This window comes from Acipenser ruthenus, chromosome 32, assembly GCF_902713425.1.
Source record: "Acipenser ruthenus chromosome 32, fAciRut3.2 maternal haplotype, whole genome shotgun sequence".
NCBI lineage: Eukaryota > Metazoa > Chordata > Actinopteri > Acipenseriformes > Acipenseridae > Acipenser > Acipenser ruthenus.
This window is the reverse complement of record NC_081220.1, coordinates 1,367,168-1,385,000: the sequence shown is the minus strand read 5'-3', so window position 1 is coordinate 1,385,000 and position 17,833 is coordinate 1,367,168. Positions and strand designations below refer to the sequence as shown.

At 40.8% G+C, this 17,833-nt stretch overlaps 3 non-coding genes and 1 gene segment (V, D, J or C); 3 read left to right on the top strand and 1 right to left on the bottom strand.

The window, feature by feature from the left end:
* The first annotated feature begins 326 nt into the window (after positions 1-326).
* trnaf-gaa (transfer RNA phenylalanine (anticodon GAA)) lies at positions 327-399 on the top strand. The gene has a single exon. It is a non-coding gene; the product is annotated as a tRNA-Phe (tRNA).
* A 135-nt stretch (positions 400-534) lies between these two features.
* On the bottom strand, positions 535-608 carry trnan-guu (transfer RNA asparagine (anticodon GUU)). Its single transcript has one exon. It is a non-coding gene; the product is annotated as a tRNA-Asn (tRNA).
* A 414-nt stretch (positions 609-1,022) lies between these two features.
* On the top strand, positions 1,023-1,095 carry trnak-cuu (transfer RNA lysine (anticodon CUU)). The gene has a single exon. It is a non-coding gene; the product is annotated as a tRNA-Lys (tRNA).
* An 8,787-nt stretch (positions 1,096-9,882) lies between these two features.
* LOC131703065 (Ig kappa chain V region K29-213-like) lies at positions 9,883-11,352 on the top strand. The segment is given in 3 exon segments: positions 9,883-9,977; positions 10,147-10,468; positions 11,334-11,352. Coding segments are annotated over 3 exon segments (414 nt in total).
* The last annotated feature ends 6,481 nt before the right edge of the window (positions 11,353-17,833 follow it).

Here is a 17,833-nt window from a genome sequence, read left to right as displayed (position 1 = left end):
TGAACTTATCATGACAGCATCAGTGATTTACCAGTGGGAAAAAAGGCAACAGTTACCAGGACATCAAGGGGAATACAATGAATGTGAGGCAGTTCAAGCGCTGCACTTTCAGGCAGCCAGTTCCAGTGTTTGCCTTTTGGACTTACTCTGGAAGGAATACAAAAAAAAAAAACATTTGTTGAGAACCGCATTTGGGAGAAAACTTAACAGTTTCGAAACGCATTTGTAAAGGCATCGGATTCTATTATGGTGTTGCCGAGCTGTTGAACGTTTCTCATTACAGGTTTACTGGATTGAATGCTATCTCGAAACAGCAGTCTTGTCAAGCCGAAATAGCTCAGTTGGGAGAGCGTTAGACTGAAGATCTAAAGGTCCCTGGTTCGATCCCGGGTTTCGGCAAACAACAAGACGATATTTGTTTTGTATTCTTTTGAACTACAAAAAAAGAGCACATTTATCCTTCAGCGTAATTGGATGAAATAACAGCGTATCAGAGTGCCATTTTCTAATGTGATTAAGAAATGCAAAAACCATCGTCCCTGGGTGGGCTTGAACCACCAACCTTTCGGTTAACAGCCGAACGCGCTAACCGATTGCGCCACAGAGACCAACCTGTTAAGCCCCCAAAGCATACGGGAGTGATTAGCAAGGCGAGATGCTGCACAACGTGATCGAGGGAGCAGAACTCATCAGAACCAGAGATCACATCTAAGATGGAAGCAAGACGGGGCAGGAAAGTCTATGTAATCCATTATGGCAGCACAGCATATGTCGTTTTGTTAGATAACACCCTGGGAGACAACAAAGCAGTGTGTGTAAATAGCTACAATGGAAACCATATACTTACGACTTAATTTTGATACAGAACTGTGGTCATGTGTAATCTGTTTTCATTATGATAATAAAGCTACAGTTCAGTGGATTATATTTGGAATCTTTGGTTCTGTCATTCACTATTTTCTCAAATAAGATGGCAAATTAATAGCTCAGTTGGTTACAGTGAAAGAAACGAGTACCAGTCAGCCCGGCTAGCTCAGTTGGTAGAGCATGAGACTCTTAATCTCAGGGTCGTGGGTTCGAGCCCCACGTTGGGCGTCCTTTTTAAATACAAATTGAAGATGTTTCTTCGAGACAACGGAGCAAAGTCTGATTATGTTCACATTGTATACAGTATTGCAACAAAATTACTTATTGGTCATTGTCAAATAGCAATTGCTATTGTAAAAAGCATGCATCGTTTATAGCTATAACGATATTGAAAGAAATAATCTTACTTTTTTGGGTTGGCTTCAATCCGTTTCTTTTTTTACACTTGTCATTACATCTTTCATGGAGCAACACTTGGTATGTACGTAATAAACCCAATCGGGCCTTGATACACAACCCTAGTGTGTGCTGAAATAAATAATGCGGTTTTCTACAATAACAATCGTAGATTGTAAGAATGGCTAAGTGGTCTAAGGTGCCAAACTCAAGGACTTTGTCTTTCCAAAGAATTGTGTGTTCTGGTCTCCAAATGGAGGTGTGGGTTCAAATCCCACTTCCGACAGTTCAATTTTACTTATTTTTATAAGGAATAAATGTGTTCATTTTACTATAAGAGTGTTTCAAGGAAATCAACAGCTGATACCAAACTCTTGTCAGCACTCAATACCATTTTAATTTCCATTTTAAATCAGACTAAAATAGCGTTCGTAACACAGATTTCATTTTTGTTGTAAACAGACTACTTGTTGAAGTCACTGAAAAATATTTTGTGTCCAAACATGTTATTTAACTTGATTGTTTTAATATTCTAAATAACATATTACTTTGAAAAACATCTCCGTCTACCACTGGATCGTGGTCTCAGGCTGGGATGCGGACCATTGAGAACAGTATAAACAATCTATTACTAGACGCAGCTTACAGGAGAAATGCCCTCGTTTAACATGCTAGGATGATCGACTTCGGCATTCTCCAACTGCTGTTTACATTTTCTAACACGTTATGAGGAAGAAAAATATTTTGTGTCCAAACATGTGTTATTTAGTTTGATTGTTTTAATATTCCACATAACATATTACTTTGAAAAACATAATATATATTTTTTAATACAGTCCTATTTGAGTATTTAAAATATGGTTACATTCAAATGCCAGCAATGGTGTGTTAATTTAACGAAGCGCCTAACGTCGCTCGGAACGTTCGCATTTTTAAATCCTAACGGTCTCTGCTCAGCTGAGTGGAATGTTCACGAGCCAGTTGCCTAGCAGCGTCTCCCCCTCCTTCTCTGCCCCGCCCTCTCGCCCTCTCTCGTTGCTCCAGCTAGGAGTTCAAATTTAGCTTTGTTATATCAGTGCAATTCTTTACTAACTTTTACAAATTAGCTTATTAGGGGCTTCGTGTTTTTAACATGGTTCAGGTGCAGACCGGACAGACTGACTGGAGCATCATTACAGTATACCGCACTGCGCTCAGCTTTGTGTGGCGGCTGATACACAAAATAATGAACGACTGTTAAATAAATCACATCTATTGCTTTTTAATGCTAAATATGTATCTGGTATTCTAAGTATTATCTACAATGAATAATTCAGCTCTATTCATATTCAGAATGTAATACAGTATTAAAATTATCAAACTGACTGGAAACATGGAACACATTAATTGCGATCGATTCGATACCAATAGGATTACATAAGAGCTGTTGTGTATAGACAATGTCATAAACGCCGAAATGAACACGGACGGTCTTTATTAAGGGCTGACTCGTTTAGATGTTCGAGAGATCTAGGTGTACTGGACAAATCTACTGGATTTTTTCCAAATCGTAAGTGTACCGCCTGTGATAGTATATTTAAAACTAAGAAAATGTACAAGCCATACAACGAAAAAAAGAGTACAGTATCTTACAAGTGATTGTGCTTCAACTCATGTCATTTATGTGATTTCTTGTCCTAGCCATTTGCAATATGATGGTAAAACTACTAGACAGTTACAATTGCGCATTAATGAGGAGCATAAAAGTTCAATTAGGAGAAAATATATTCATCCACCACTCGCTAGACATTTTGTAGATGCCAAACATTCCGTTTCAGATCTTAAGTTCTGTGGCATACAAACATTTTCAAGATCGCAGTGGTGGTAATGTCACGGGTGACGAATGTGTTGAATATTATTTTATTCAGTATTATCACTTATGATTTTTGAATTTTAATTGGATTGGTTTTCCTTTTTTTGCACAGTTTGTTTATTTGAATTATTGTTTTATTTTTGAGCGTTAGATGCATTTTAATGTGTATTTGTTCAATTAACCATACGTCATCCACTCTCTGGTCCAGACCTCCTCTTAGGGCTCCTGTCCAGACGCCTGTTTGGGCAGCCCTCTCCATAGGGTGCTGCGCTTCAGCTGAAGGCCTCAGGAGAGATCCTGATATCCTGACATAAACCACGAACGCAAAGGTTCTTGTCAGTACCTCTTTTCAAATGTATTCAATCACCAAGTTCCGCAGTCCTCCCAGAGTGAGTCCCCGAAAAAAAGGAACAAAACAAAACTGACACTGTCCGTGCACAAAAAAAACCCCAACCACTCGCTGTCTAATCTCGTCCTCTTTATTTTCGTTTACTTCCCTCGGCTTCTCCCTCTTTCCTATTCCGGTATCTCCTAGTTCCATGCTCCCAGTCTCTTAGTTCCTCACTCTTTTTATACCTCAAAGCCCACCGTGGGTGTCTTCAAAGTGTGGGATCGGCAGCCTAAACAAAAAAAAATGGTCAGCGGAACATCCTTCAAAGAAGTTCTTGAAAAAGGTGAGTAGATAAAATGTTACTGATATAACTTTCTATAATTCCAAATAATCTTTTATAATATTTCTGTATGGTTGCAATGGGTGGACGGGTGGTGTAATTAACTACATTCCACTTATATTTTACAGTCTCTTATAGAAATTTTAAGGCAGTGTTGGGATGATTCATTATTCTGTAGTTGAATTGGCTGGTGGCACAAAATGGAGCACGGATCTAACAACAGCTGAAAAGATTCAAAATAGAATGAAAAAGTCAAATAGGTTGAATGGCTGTCTGTTGTTCTTGCCATTTCTTATTTTGTTATGTATAAATCTAAATGATCAATTATTGATAACCTTTTTAGGTTCACAAAAAAACTTGGCCTTCCAAAAAAGGGGCATATACTGGTCCTGGAAACTGACGGAACTGAGATTGAGGATGACGAAATCTTATTGGAGATGCAATCAGAAACTTTGATAATACTGATGGAAGGAGAGAGTTGGATCCCACAGATACCCACAGAAGAACAAGTGAGCATAACATCAATTGAAATGAAATCCTATCCCTTGACTCCGCAGCGTACATGGAATCTTTTGCAAATCGGAGTCAGTACCTGTTTATGTTTATTTTTTTCTTGTTGCTCATCAGTTTAATTTTGTTGCACATTATTAAGATTGCACTCTTTATCAATGAATGTCAGCCTCAGACTTATTTTTGTTTTGTATTATTATTTGTTATTATACTCTACAGGATGTTCAACAGTGGATGATAGAACCCCTCTGCCTCCATTTTCTGACCTGGTGCATAGAAGTCTTCTGGCTGGCAATTCAAGAGGGATATGGCATAAAATGGTTGATGAAGTATCTAATTATGACCTGGCTAATTATCCCAGCCTAAGTGACAGTTCTGAATACAAGGCCATTTGAAAAAAGCTGTACAGCAAATACCCATGCATTAAGCATGAAGGGAATGAACCGTGGGTAAGATGGAATTCAAGTATGCAAAACAATACATTGGGAATTGAAGCTTGCCATTTCTTTCTGAAACTTGATGTATTTATTCACAATTATTGTTTTCACCTCTTGTTGTTTTGTAGTCCTTATTTTCTAAGTGCCTCAGTCAGAAGATGAGGTACATGAGGTGGTCTTTAAAAAGGAAAAATCTGCCCATTGACTCCAGTTCGGCACCAATTATGGCAAAGAAAGCCCAGGTACCTACCATACAGAAGCCTGAAGAACGGCCCGATGAAGAATACAACCGCCATGTCGAAGAATTAAGAAAAGAATTTGACAAAAATAAGCCTGATGACAATCACATAGACATTCTTCTTAAAGAAACCTTTGGCAATCGTCGATTGTGGCTGACCACTCTTCCAGCTGGAAGAATTAAACCAATTGTTGAAGTTTACCCTTGTTTTGAATGGGGAAAATTTGTAAGTATTTGTTTATTTACTCATGTTATTGTAAAGTTATGGAGGGCATACTACAATTCACCTGCTTACAGTTAACTGCATTATTATTTTCATCTACAGTCTCATCAAACAGTCAATATTACTGATCACTAAAATAAAATTCAAATTGTGGTTGTGAATGTTGGTTTAAAGGTTGCGATTTGCTTTAATCCAATTCAAGTACAGTTATTATGATGATGATATACAGAAACTCATTTTGTGACATTTATTTTACTTTATTTTTTATTCATTTTTATTTTTATTTTTCTAAAACTGTTATCTGACATCATAGGTCCTGGGTTTATAAATTCTAGTTCAACATTCCTGTTTTGGAGGTATTTTTTATTTATTTATTTTTTTTCAACTTCATACTTGTGCATGTGTTTTTCTATTAGGTACTGGGTGAATTTGCAATGGTCCTTGGAAGTACATGATTTGAAACATTGTGCAAAAGGGCTGAACAGGTTAGGACGGTCTCTGAGTTACTGATTGGATCCAAGAAAGAGGTGAGGAAATAAACGATCACAAAACACATTGTATTCTTGTGAATGACTTGTGGCTTTGCCAGCTGGAAACGCACGAAGGTAACCAACAAAAAGAACAACAACCCTCCTCCGTCTCCCCCTTCACACCCCGCCACTGTACAAAGCAATTACTTATACAAAGGTCATTACCCCCGCCCCATTTTTCTTTTCAGGGAGATATCAGAATGCTACCTGTAATTCAGCTCACTGAAGAAAAAACTAAATTTGATAAAGGAAAGGGGAAAAAGTCAGTTTCGGTCATCACTGTATATGAGGTAATTATACTAAATAACATTAATCTAAATGTTTGGGAGTGGGGGGGCACCCATTGACTCGGCTTCAAACAAGATGTCCTCTTATTGTCATTCAAGCATAATTATATTGACTTATAAGGACATAAGAAAGTTTACAAACGAGAGGAGGCCATTCAGCCCATCTTGCTCGTTTGGTTGTTAGTAGCTTATTGATCCCAGAATCTCATCAAGCAGCTTCTTGAAGGATTCCAGGGTGTCAGCTTCAACAACATTACTGGGGAGTTGGTTCCAGACCCTCACAATTCTCTGTGTAAAAAAATGCCTCCTATTTTCTGTTCTGAATGCCTCTTTATCTAATCTCCATTTATGACCCATGGTCCTTTTTTTTTCAAGTCAAAGAAGTCCCCCGGGTTGACACTGTCTATACCTTTTAGGATTTTGAATGTTTGAATCAGATCGCCGCGTAGTCTTCTTTGTTAAAGACTGAATAGATTCACTTCTTTTAGCCTGTCTGCATACGACATGCCTTTTAAACCTGGGATAATTCTGGTTGCTCTTCTTTGCACTCCTTCTAGAGCAGCAATATCCTTTTTGTAACGAGGTGACCAGAACTGAACACCATATTCTAGGTGAGGTCTTACTAATGCATTGTAGAGTTTTAACATTACTTCCCTTGATTTAAATTCAAAACTTCTCACAATATATCCAAGCATCTTGTTAGCCTTTTTTATAGCTTCCCCACATTGTCTAGATGAAGACATTTCTGAGTCAACATAAACTCCTAGGTCTTTCATAGTTCCCTTTTCCAATTTCACTATCTTCCATATGATATTTATAATGCACATTTTTATTGCCCGCATGCAATACTTTACACTTCTCTATTAAATGTCATTTGCCATGTGTCTGCCCAATTCTGAATGCTGTCTAGATAATTTTGAATGACCTTTGCTGCTTCAACAGTGTTTGCCACTCCTCCTATTTTTGTGTCATCTGCAAATTTAACGAGTTTGCTTACTATACCAGAATCTAAATCATTAATGTAGATTAGGAATAGCAGAGGACCTAATACTGATCCCTGTAGTACACCGCTGGTTACCTCACTCCATTTTGAGGTTTGTCCTCTAATCAGTACTTTCTGTTTTCTACATGTTAACCACTCCCTAATCCATGTGCATGCAGTTCCTTGAATCCCTACTGCGTTCAGTTTGAGAATTAATCTTTTATGCGGGACTTTGTCAAAAGCTTTCTGGAAATCTAAATAGACCATGTCGTATGCTTTGCAGTTATCCATTTTCAATGTTGCATCCTCAAAAAAGTCAAGTAGGTTAGTTAGACATGGTCTCCCTTTCCTAAAACCATGCTGGCTGTCTCCCAGGATACTGTTACCATATAGGTAATTTTCCATTTTGAATCTTATTATAGTTTCCATAAGTTTCCATATAATAGAAGTCAGGCTTATTGGTCTGTAGTTACCTGGTTCGGTTTTGTCTCCCTTTTTGTGGATCGGTATTACATGTGTAATTCTCCAGTCTTCCAGTACAACCCCTGTGTCCAGAGACTGTTGCATGATCTTGGTTAGTGGTTTGTAAATAACTTCTTTCATTTCTTTGAGTACTATTGGGAGGATCTCATCTGGCCCAGCGGATTTGTTTATTTTAAGAGCTCCTAGTCCCTTTAACACTTCTGCCTCTGTTATGCTAAAGTTATTTAAAATTGGATGACATGTGGAGCATGTTGTTTGTGTCCTCCTTTGTAAAAACCTGTGAAAAGTAATCATTTAATATATTTGCTATTTTTTTCTTCATCTATGATTTTGCCATTTATGTCTCTTAGACAGTTAACCTCCTCTTTGAATGTTCTCTTGCTGTTATAATATTGGAAAAATATTTTGGAATTGGTTTTAGCCCCCTTAGCAATATTGATTTCTATCTCTCTCTTGGCTTTTCTAACTTCCTTTTTGACTTGTGTTTGCAGTTCCAAGTACTCTTTCTGTGTACTTTGTTTTTGGTCCCTTTTAAATGCTCTGTAAAGTGCCTTCTGTTATCCAGGGAGCTCACATTATTTCAGCTTGCTGCTTTATAGGGAAGTGTTCTGAGAAATCTTCCTGAAGTATAGCTTCACATTGATTTCAGTTCATCTTCAGTGTCTTGATTTGGTGAAGTTGCACCTTGGCAATAAAATTGTGGCTCCGCAGAATGGTGCGCTGGGTTTGAGCTCCTCTTTGGCATCGTGTAATGTTGACTCAAGCAGTTCCTTTTTATTGTTAGCCATCTATTGGTAGTAGTGTTCAATTGTATCTTCATTATCATTGCCTTGTATTACCTGATTGATAAAACTAGCAAGGCTTTGGCATGTGTCACACTGGCCAAGGCAGCATTTCATCTGCCAGTTGCAAAGTGACCCATTGACGAGGAGATTTCCATTGGGGATATTTTGGCAAACCTTTTTCAAACCATCTAGTAGCATCTCTGTGTTCTCATGGTAACGACAGACAGACAGGTTGAACATGCACAGGGCGCAATGCTGCAGACTTTTTTTGATGTTCTGATTTTTGCATCAGGATATTCATTCTTGAAGAGGCGGTGAGCTTCAAGAACCGTCATCAGGAGCACTTTTTTGTGCATTCTTTTTTTTGTGCATCCTCTCTTCTGATAGTGATGCAGTCTTTTCATCCAGGCAGCTGACGGGACACACAATCAATCTCATAGAATGCACAAACCTGACATTCTGTTTCACTAACTTCAGCTCTTTGTGTGGAAGCGTGCTTATCTACCAGAGCCAAACCAAATTGAGTTGCCAGTTTCTTTACCACGACACTTTTCTTCCTGGGGCTCTTTGGAAGTGCCCGGTTTACTCCACTTACTGCCTTCCCTAGTGACTGAGCTGAAAAGAGAACTTTTCACAGTGAGTTTGTCAAATGATTCTCATTAAGTTGTGGTTCTGGTTCATGTCATTTTGAAAGATTTCTCCTATACTTTCTCATTGTTTCTTTGCTCTTTTCTGCTTCCCTTTTCTTCCTCCCTATACTCCACTTGCATGCTTTCTGCTGCTCTCTGTTCCTCTGTTTCATCCCTACTCTTTTCTCATCTCACATCCTTGCATGATATGCACGCATTCTTTCTTTCTGCAGGTACTGGAAGCATTTTCCAACTTTAATCTAGATAAAAGAAAAAAGGAGGGCTGTTTCAGCCAATTAAAACACTGAATTCAATACATCTTTTAGAGGAATTTTTCATATTCTTTACTTTTTTAAATATTCACAGGAAGTTGAGACAGCTCAGCCTCTACTGCACTACACTCTGTGACCACAAGAGGGAGAGAGAGAGAGTAATAAAATGATGCTCTTTAATCCAGAGCAGTGGTTCTTAACCTGGGGTCCTCAGAGACAGTCCAGGGGTCCACAGGAAAAAAACTGGAAACTTTTCACTCAGCATTAGCAATGTGCAAAATCAAAATGTTTGCTTCCTGAATGAATTTCATTTCACAAAGTTTATGATAGATCTGTTAACCTGCAGGTCTGATTTTAATATTTTACAATTAATAATTATTTATACTGTGTAACAAAGCTACATATTATCAGCTGTGGCTAAGATGAATTGTTTGAGAGAAGGGAGAAGAGAGAGAAATAGCTGTGTTTGTACAAACTCAACACAAAGAAAACTATAAGCTATTTTTTTTCGTTTTGTTTGCTAGATAAATTTTTTTTCAGTGTTTCTTCTAAACGGCAAAGAAACTGCATCAGCTGAAAATAAGTTTAAACTTAAGAGCACTGCTTGGCTAGAAGTGGCTGCTGTGCCAAGGAAGACAATTTGCATAGAAAAGACACTTTGCATTGACAGCACATGCTTCAGTGCTCTGGGAGTGTTTATAGCCCTGTGAGTTTAACACTTCATGATTGAGAGCTGCCCTTCATGGCAACAGAATCCACAACAACAATGACTTTTATCAGCATCTTCATCTGGGCACTTGTCATCTGCACTCAGGGTAAGAATCATTTAGAAAAACACTTTTAAAAAAAAATCTATTTGCGGGACAATTCTTAATTTATAAGTATTAAAAGTAAAACAGGCAAACTGAAAAAAGGCTTGAAATTGAATGTGATTTAATCATTTAATCAATCATTTACTTTAATTTTCTATTTTATTATTTTCAGAATCCAGTGGACAGTATACTGTGACTCAGACTCCAGCAGTGAAATCTGTTCTCCCAGGAGACACAGTCGTTCTGAGCTGTAAAGTCAGCAGCGCTGTGTACAATAACAACGAACTAGCCTGGTACCAACAGAAACCTGGAGAAGCTCCCAAACTCCTGATCTATGCTGCCAGTACCCTTCAGTCTGGGATCCCAACTCGTTTCAGTGGCAGTGGATCTGGGACTGACTTCACTCTGACCATCAGTGGAGTCCAGGCTGAAGATGCAGGAGATTACTACTGTCAGAGTTACCATTACCTCAACAGTAAAGATGTGTTCACACAGTGCTACACACCCGTACAAAAACCTCCTCAGCAGGACTGCACAGTGACTGCACTGCTGCAGCTGGGACCTACTGCAGGTGCTGAGGGTGAAGGCAATGAAACGGGACACGGCCTGTGGAGGAGCTCAACTGCACACAAACACTCTGAGCTCAATAACAAGGGTTCAAAATAAAAGACAAGATCAATCTAGTAAATATCTTGATTATTCATGTATTCTAATACATTGCAGAGGCTGAAGGGCTGTCATTGGATTTATATTTACTAATATAGTTTCAAATGAAAATGAAAATATAATTATTGATTTATCTACAGTAAGGAAAAGTTAAAGGTGAACATTGTTAATTTTCTGATACTTAAATACAAACTGAAAATAAACTACATCAGACACTTTACTCCTCTTAAAGGAAATAAATAAATATATACATACATACATACATACATACATACATACATAGCATATTACAATCCAACATATTTCTATTGCATTACAAGTTTTAATGCAATCTAAGGTTTAAAACACAGATTAACATATTTCAATATTAATATACAAGATTTGTTTTTATTTCTTTACATGTCTTCAAAGCAGTTTAATATTTTCTAATTGAAACTATAAAATAAATAAATATAGTGAAATAAATATGAATAAAAATCTATTTCTATAAAGTGTATCAGTAATGCTACAAAATTTAAACCTCACGCTGAAAGTTCAAGCATTTCATTCATTTGTATTTGGTGCGTTGATGCTCAGAAAAGTGTTGATAGTGTGAAAACATGGAGTACGCACACAAACACATTGTTAATTCACCATTGTGCAATTTAAAGAACTATATTAAGGGTGGGGTTTGTTTCTTGTTTCAATTTGCAGATCGTTGATGGTTAGATAATTCATTGTAAATTTCACTTCATTAAGTGTATGTTTGTGGTAATGAGCTGGCTGTTTAACAATCCCTGTATCTAATCATCTTCATCAATTGATTAATAACTATTAAGGTTTGTTTGGGTTACAAATTGTAACTTATTTGCCAATCATTGATGTTGGGATATCTGATTGAAAACTTTACTTGATGAAGTGTATGTCTGTGATAATGAATTGTCTGCTTAACAAACCTGTGTTTAATCATGTTCACTAATTGGTAATAACGATATTAAGAGCTGGGTTTGCTTTGTTTCTTTTAATCACTGAGGACGACTCTTTGAAGTCGAAACACGTCTGTTGTTTGAAGTGTTGGTCTCTGTTTTTAAATAGATGTAGAATGTTTGAAATATCACAATGGTGAATTAACCAGTTTTGTTTTCCTGCTATAAAGTGTAGCATTGACAGGAACACACCCAGATGTTTAGCTGTGGAAGCTGCTGTATGTGCAAGGACTTGGCTCTATCAGTCTGAAGCTCTGTGTGGAATGCATGCTTTCACAGGCTGATACAACTAATGCATCGCATTGAAAGAGTAAGAAACCATTCTGACTTCATTGTCAACCATACAGGACATTGTCAGTCAACGAGCAGACTGGGGTAACAGAGTGATATACTGTAAGCAAGGAGCTAGTCAAGTCTTGTGAGGCTTTTGTCTGCTCCTTGTCTGGTAAAGCAGGAGATGATGTTGAATGGGGTTACAGATTGATCTGCAGCAGAAAATGATGCATGCAGCTCTCCCACATCCCCTGCCTGCGCGCACTGCTGTGTTTTGTGTTGTGTGTTGTTTTCAGAGCGGTCGTTCTTTATATTTGTATTTATTTGTAATGATTGCAATGTTAAATCAATCATTTTTCACAGGTATTTATTGCACCGCGCACTTTAGTGTGCTTCTGGTGCTGAACGTTTCCTGCTGTGTATTAATCTGCTGCTAACATTCCATTTCTTTTTATCTGCAATAAAATAAAAGATTCTTTTTTAATTGGAAGAGGCCGTGTTTCTGATCCCATCCTTGATTTGCTTTCAGAATAAAATAACCTGTAACTGTTTTATTTGTCCAGTGTCTTACACACTAATCTGGCGTAGACCGACTCCAAATGTGATTATGTATTTCAATTCTGCGTAAGCCCTGCCTAGCGGGTGTTACAGTTACATAAAAGGACTCTATAGTGTCCTAATGCAAAAAGAAAGAGCAAAAAGCAAGTTGGGAAAGGGGAGGAGGGTGTCAGTAAATATCCAGAGTGCTCTGAGGTTTAAACACAAAACACACAGCTGATAGGAAAGAGGAAACACTCTCTGAGCCTCCAGCTCAATACAGCAAATCATGGAATAAAGAGATTCAGTGACAGCTAACACAGGAGCTGCTCTGTGTTCAAGTGAATAAAGTGCACTCATTAATTTGACCTCCGAGAGACACAGTGCAGATATTAATACTGACCACACGAGGGAGCCAGAGCACCACTGCTGTCCATAATGTAATAATAATACAGCAAAAGACAATTGAAATAGGCAGCAGTTACCTCCCCAGTCAGCCCAGTTCTCCCATTGTTAACACACCTCACACCCAGTCATCTAAACACTACAGTGTGGTCTGTGTCTGGAGGAAGGAGCTGCTCACAGTGATGCATGCTGGGAAACACACTGACAGTATTATCTCCACACTAGGGATTCCTTTCCCCTTGATTCCACCCCTGGCAGTCACTGACACTGACAATTCAATGGTTTTGAATGGATACTTTGCCATAGCTGTTGCTTGATCCACAATGCCAAACACACTGACCACTTTCCAGTCAGGCTGAATTTCTTCCACAAATGGACCTACTGTACTGAGCTCAAGTTCAGTGTTGCTAAGCGTTCTAGCATAGTGAATGCTGGGCGTGTTTGGGGTTTTCTTTGGACAGTTTTGTTCCCACCTGTTTGCCTATTCATTATTATTATTATTATTTATTTCTTAGCAGACGCCCTTATCCAGGGCGACTTACAATCGCAAGCAAATACAAATACATTCAAGTGTTACAATATAAGTCATACAATAAGAACAAGAAATACAATAATTCTCAAGTGTGACAAACCACAATTCAATAATACAGCAGATAATAGTGAAAGTTACATCAGGATATGATTAAGTAGTGATAGTTACATCAGGATATGATTAAGTACAAAATACTACAGATTAAACACTTGGGAGATTACAATATTCTGAGGTACAGGATTAAATGCAGTAAAATAGGGGGCAGATAAGAGCAAAATAAAGCATATTTAAATGAAGGGTGATAGTGTCCCAGGATACAACAGAGGAGTTCTACAGGTGCTGTTTGAAGAGGTGAGTCTTAAGGAGGCGCCGGAATGTGGTCAGGGACTGGGCAGTCCTGACATCTGTAGGAAGGTCGTTCCACCACTGCGGAGCAAGGGTGGAGAAGGAGCGGGCTCGGGAGGCAGGGGAGCGTAGCGGAGGTAGAGCCAGTCTTCTAGTGCAGGCGGAGCGGAGAGATCGAGTGGGGGTGTAGGGAGAGATGAGGGTCTGGAGGTAGCTGGGTGCAGTCTGATCAAGGCATCTGTAGGCTAGTACAAGAGTCTTGAACTGGATGCGAGCGGTGATCGGGAGCCAGTGGAGCGAGCGGAGTAGTGGAGTAGCGTGGGCGAAGCGAGGTAGAGAGAACACCAGGCGAGCAGCAGAGTTCTGGATGAGCTGGAGCGGACGGGTGGCGGACGCAGGGAGGCCAGCCAGGAGGGAGTTGCAGTAGTCTAGGCGGGAGAGTACCAGGGCCTGGACCAGGAGCTGGGTAGCATAGTTGGTGAGGAAGGGTCGGATTCTTCGGATGTTGCTCAGGAAGAATCTGCAAGTGCGTGCCAGAGTGGAGATGTGCTGGGAATAAGAGAGGCAGGGGTCCAGGGTGACTCCAAGGTTTTTAGCTGAGGAAGAGGGAGAGAGTGTGGTAGATTCCAGAGGAACAGAGATAGAGAGATCAGAGGAGGGGGAGGAGGAGGGAAAGAAAAGGAGGTCAGATTTAGAGAGGTTGAGTTTGAGGTGATGCGAGTGCATCCAGGAGGAAATAGCAGACAGACAGGTAGAGATACGGGAGGAGATGGTGGAGTCAGAGGTGGGGAAGGAGAGGAAAATCTGAGCATCATCAGCATAGAAATGGTATGAGAAACCATAGGATGCGATGAGGGGGCCCAGGGAGCGGGTGTAGAGAGAGAACAGGAGAGGACCCAAGACTGACCCTTGGGGGACTCCAGTCAAGAGAGGGTGAGGTGTGGAGGTTGCTCCACGCCAGGTTACCTGGTAAGTGCGGTTGGAGAGGTAGGAGGAGAACCAGGCCAGAGCAGTGCCAGAGATCCCCAGGTCAGCAAGAGATGATAGTAGAATAGAGTGATCAACAGTGTCAAAGGCAGCAGAGAGGTCGAGGAGAATTAGGACAGAGGAGAGAGAGGCAGCTCGGGCACACTTAAGTGAGTTGGTGACAGAGAGAAGGGCGGTTTCAGTGGAGTGAGCAGAGCGGAAGCCAGATTGGAGAGGGTCAAGCAGAGAGTGGTTGGACAGGAAAGCAGAGAGCTGGCGGTGTACAGTCCGCTCGAGGGTTTTGGAGAGGAAGGGTAGGAGGGAGACAGGACGGTAGCTCTGGAGGGAGGTGGGGTCGAGGGTAGGTTTTTTGAGGAGGGGAGTGATCGAGGCTTTTTTGAAGGCAGAGGGGAAGATGCCAGAAAGTAGAGAGGTGTTGAGGAGGGAGGAGATGAAGGGGAGTAGAGCAGGAGCAGCAGCTTGAAAGAGGTGAGTGGGGAGGGGGTCCAAGGCACACGTGGTGGGTTTGTGACCCTGGAGCAGGGAGGAGAGGTCAGAGTCTGAGAGGGGCAAGAAGGTGGAGAGGGAGGGCGAGTTAGTAGGGGATGTAGTGGGTGTAGGGGTTGGAGCAGGAGGGGGTGCGGGGGAGGGAGAGGTGTTAAAGAGTTTGCGGATATCTGAGATTTTAGAAGAGAAGAAGGAGGCAAAGTCGTCAGGGGAGATAGAGGAGGGAGGAGGAGGGGGGGAGGGTTTAGGAGGGAGGAGAAGGTAGAGAATAGTTTACGTGGGTTGTTAGTGGAGGCTTGGATTACAGATTGGAAATAAGCACATTTAGCAGAGGAGAGAGTAGAGGAGAAGGAGGAGAGAAGAGTGCGGTAAAGGTCTAGGGCAGCAGGGAGTTTGGTTCTCTTCCATTTCTTTTCAGCAGATCGCAGTGTGATTCTTGCCGAGCGGAGCACAGAGGAGAGCCAGGGATGGGGAGGGGAGGGGCGAGCGGGTCGGGAGGTGAGGGGACAGAGGGAGTCGAGGGAGGAGGTGAGTGAGGAGAAGAGGGTGGAGGTAGCAGAGTCTACGGAGAGTTGTGAAAAGGAGTCGATAGGAGGGAGGTGAGAGAGAGCAGTGGATGCAAGGACAGAGGGGGAGAGAGAGCGGAGGTTACGGCGAGAGGTGACAGTGGGGGTAGGAGGAGCAGGGAGAGGGGGGAGAGACAGAGAAAAAGAGATGAAATAGTGCCTTCTTTACCACATGCTTTGTAATATAAATGATGCTCACATTTGGGCATGCTTCTTTTGCCACCTTAGCAAATTCTTCTGCTGTGTTGACAACAGCATGCTTTTGCAGAATGCACCTCCAAACTGCACACTTTACTTTACCTGCAACTCCAGCAACTGGCCCTTTGCCGTGTGCTGTGGCAAAAAAGCTCCAATCAACTCGATGAAGGCTACAGTGTACATTGCTCGGCATGGTAAGGGTGGACAAGATGAATCTGTTTTTAAATTGGCTCGCAGCACCATCAGAAAAGATGTGCAAGTTAGAGATGTTGGCTGAAGTTGAGGCTTCATCAAGAATAGCCCGATTGTAGCAAACAACTGCAAATGTGTCATGTTGCCGTTCATCACTGAGCACAACATAAGAAGTACTAACAGACTGAGCTGTGAGAACTGCTGGAAACAGAGGCACTCCTTCTGTGATCCAGGGAGCTCACATTATTTCAGCTTGCTGCTTTATAGGGAAGTGTGAGAAATCTTCCTGAAGTATAGCTTCACATTCATTTCAATTCATCTTCAGTGTCTTGATTTGGTGAAGTTGCACCTTGGCAATAAAACTGTGGCTCCGCAGAATGGTGCGCTGGGTTTGAACTCCTCCTTGGCATCGTGTAATGTTGACTCAAGCAGTTCCTTTTTATTGTTAGCCATCTATTGGTAGTAGTGTACAATTGTATCTTCATTATCATTGCCTTGTATTACCTGATTGATAGAACTAGCAAGGTCTTGGCATGTGTCACACTGGCCAAGGCAGCATTTCATCTGCCAGTTGCAAAGTGACCCAATGACCAGGAGATTTCCATTGGGGATATTTTGGCAAACCTTTTTCAAACCATCTAGTAGCATCTCTGTGTTGTCATGGTAACGACAGACAGACAGGTTGCACGTGCACAGGGCGCAATGCTGCAGACTTTTTTTGATGTTCTGATTTTTGCATCAGGATATTCATTCTTGAAGAGGCGGTGAGCTTCAAGAACCGTCATCAGGAGCACTTTTTTGTGCATTCTTTTTTTTGTGCATCCTCTCTTCTGATAGTGATGCAGTCTTTTCATCCAGGCAGCTGACGGGACACACAATCAATCTCATAGAATGCACAAACCTGACATTCTGTTTCACTAACTTCAGCTCTTTGTGTGGAAGCGTGCTTATCTACCAGAGCCAAACCAAATTGAGTTGCCAGTTTCTTTACCACGACACTTTTCTTCCTGGGGCTCTTTGGAAGTGCCCGGTTTACTCCACTTACTGCCTTCCCTAGTGACTGAGCTGAAAAGAGAACTTTTCACGGTGAGTTTGTCAAATGATTCTCATTAAGTTGTGGTTCTGGTTCATGTCATTTTGAAAGATTTCTCCTATACTTTCTCATTGTTTCTTTGCTCTTTTCTGCTTCCCTTTTCTTCCTCCCTATACTCCACTTGCATGCTTTCTGCTGCTCTCTGTTCCTCTGTTTCATCCCTACTCTTTTCTCTTCTCACATCCTTGCATGATATGCACGCATTCTTTCTGCTGCAGGTACTGGAAGCATTTTCCAGCTTTAACCCTTTGCGGTCCATTGTCGGACTGGGTCCGACATTGCAATTATTCCTCACAGGTCCTTTGTCGGACTGGGTCCGACATCATTATAGCAACGCAATAAACGGGTGTTTAGTCGTTTTTTCTCCGGAAAAAGCCGAGAAAACCATTCAATTGCCGAGTGGTAGCGACAGGAGCCGAGACAAGTCGGAAAAAAAAAAAAAAAAAAAAAGGCGTATTTCATGAATAGTCATACATGGTATCAGGTATCAGATAATGGGCGTCCATAATAAACAAGCTGGCTAAGTGCGTCAGCGCACTGAGACTATCATGGACATTTGCAGAGCTTTTTTCAGATGTTATAGTAATAAAATAATGACTTTGATCGCATTATTG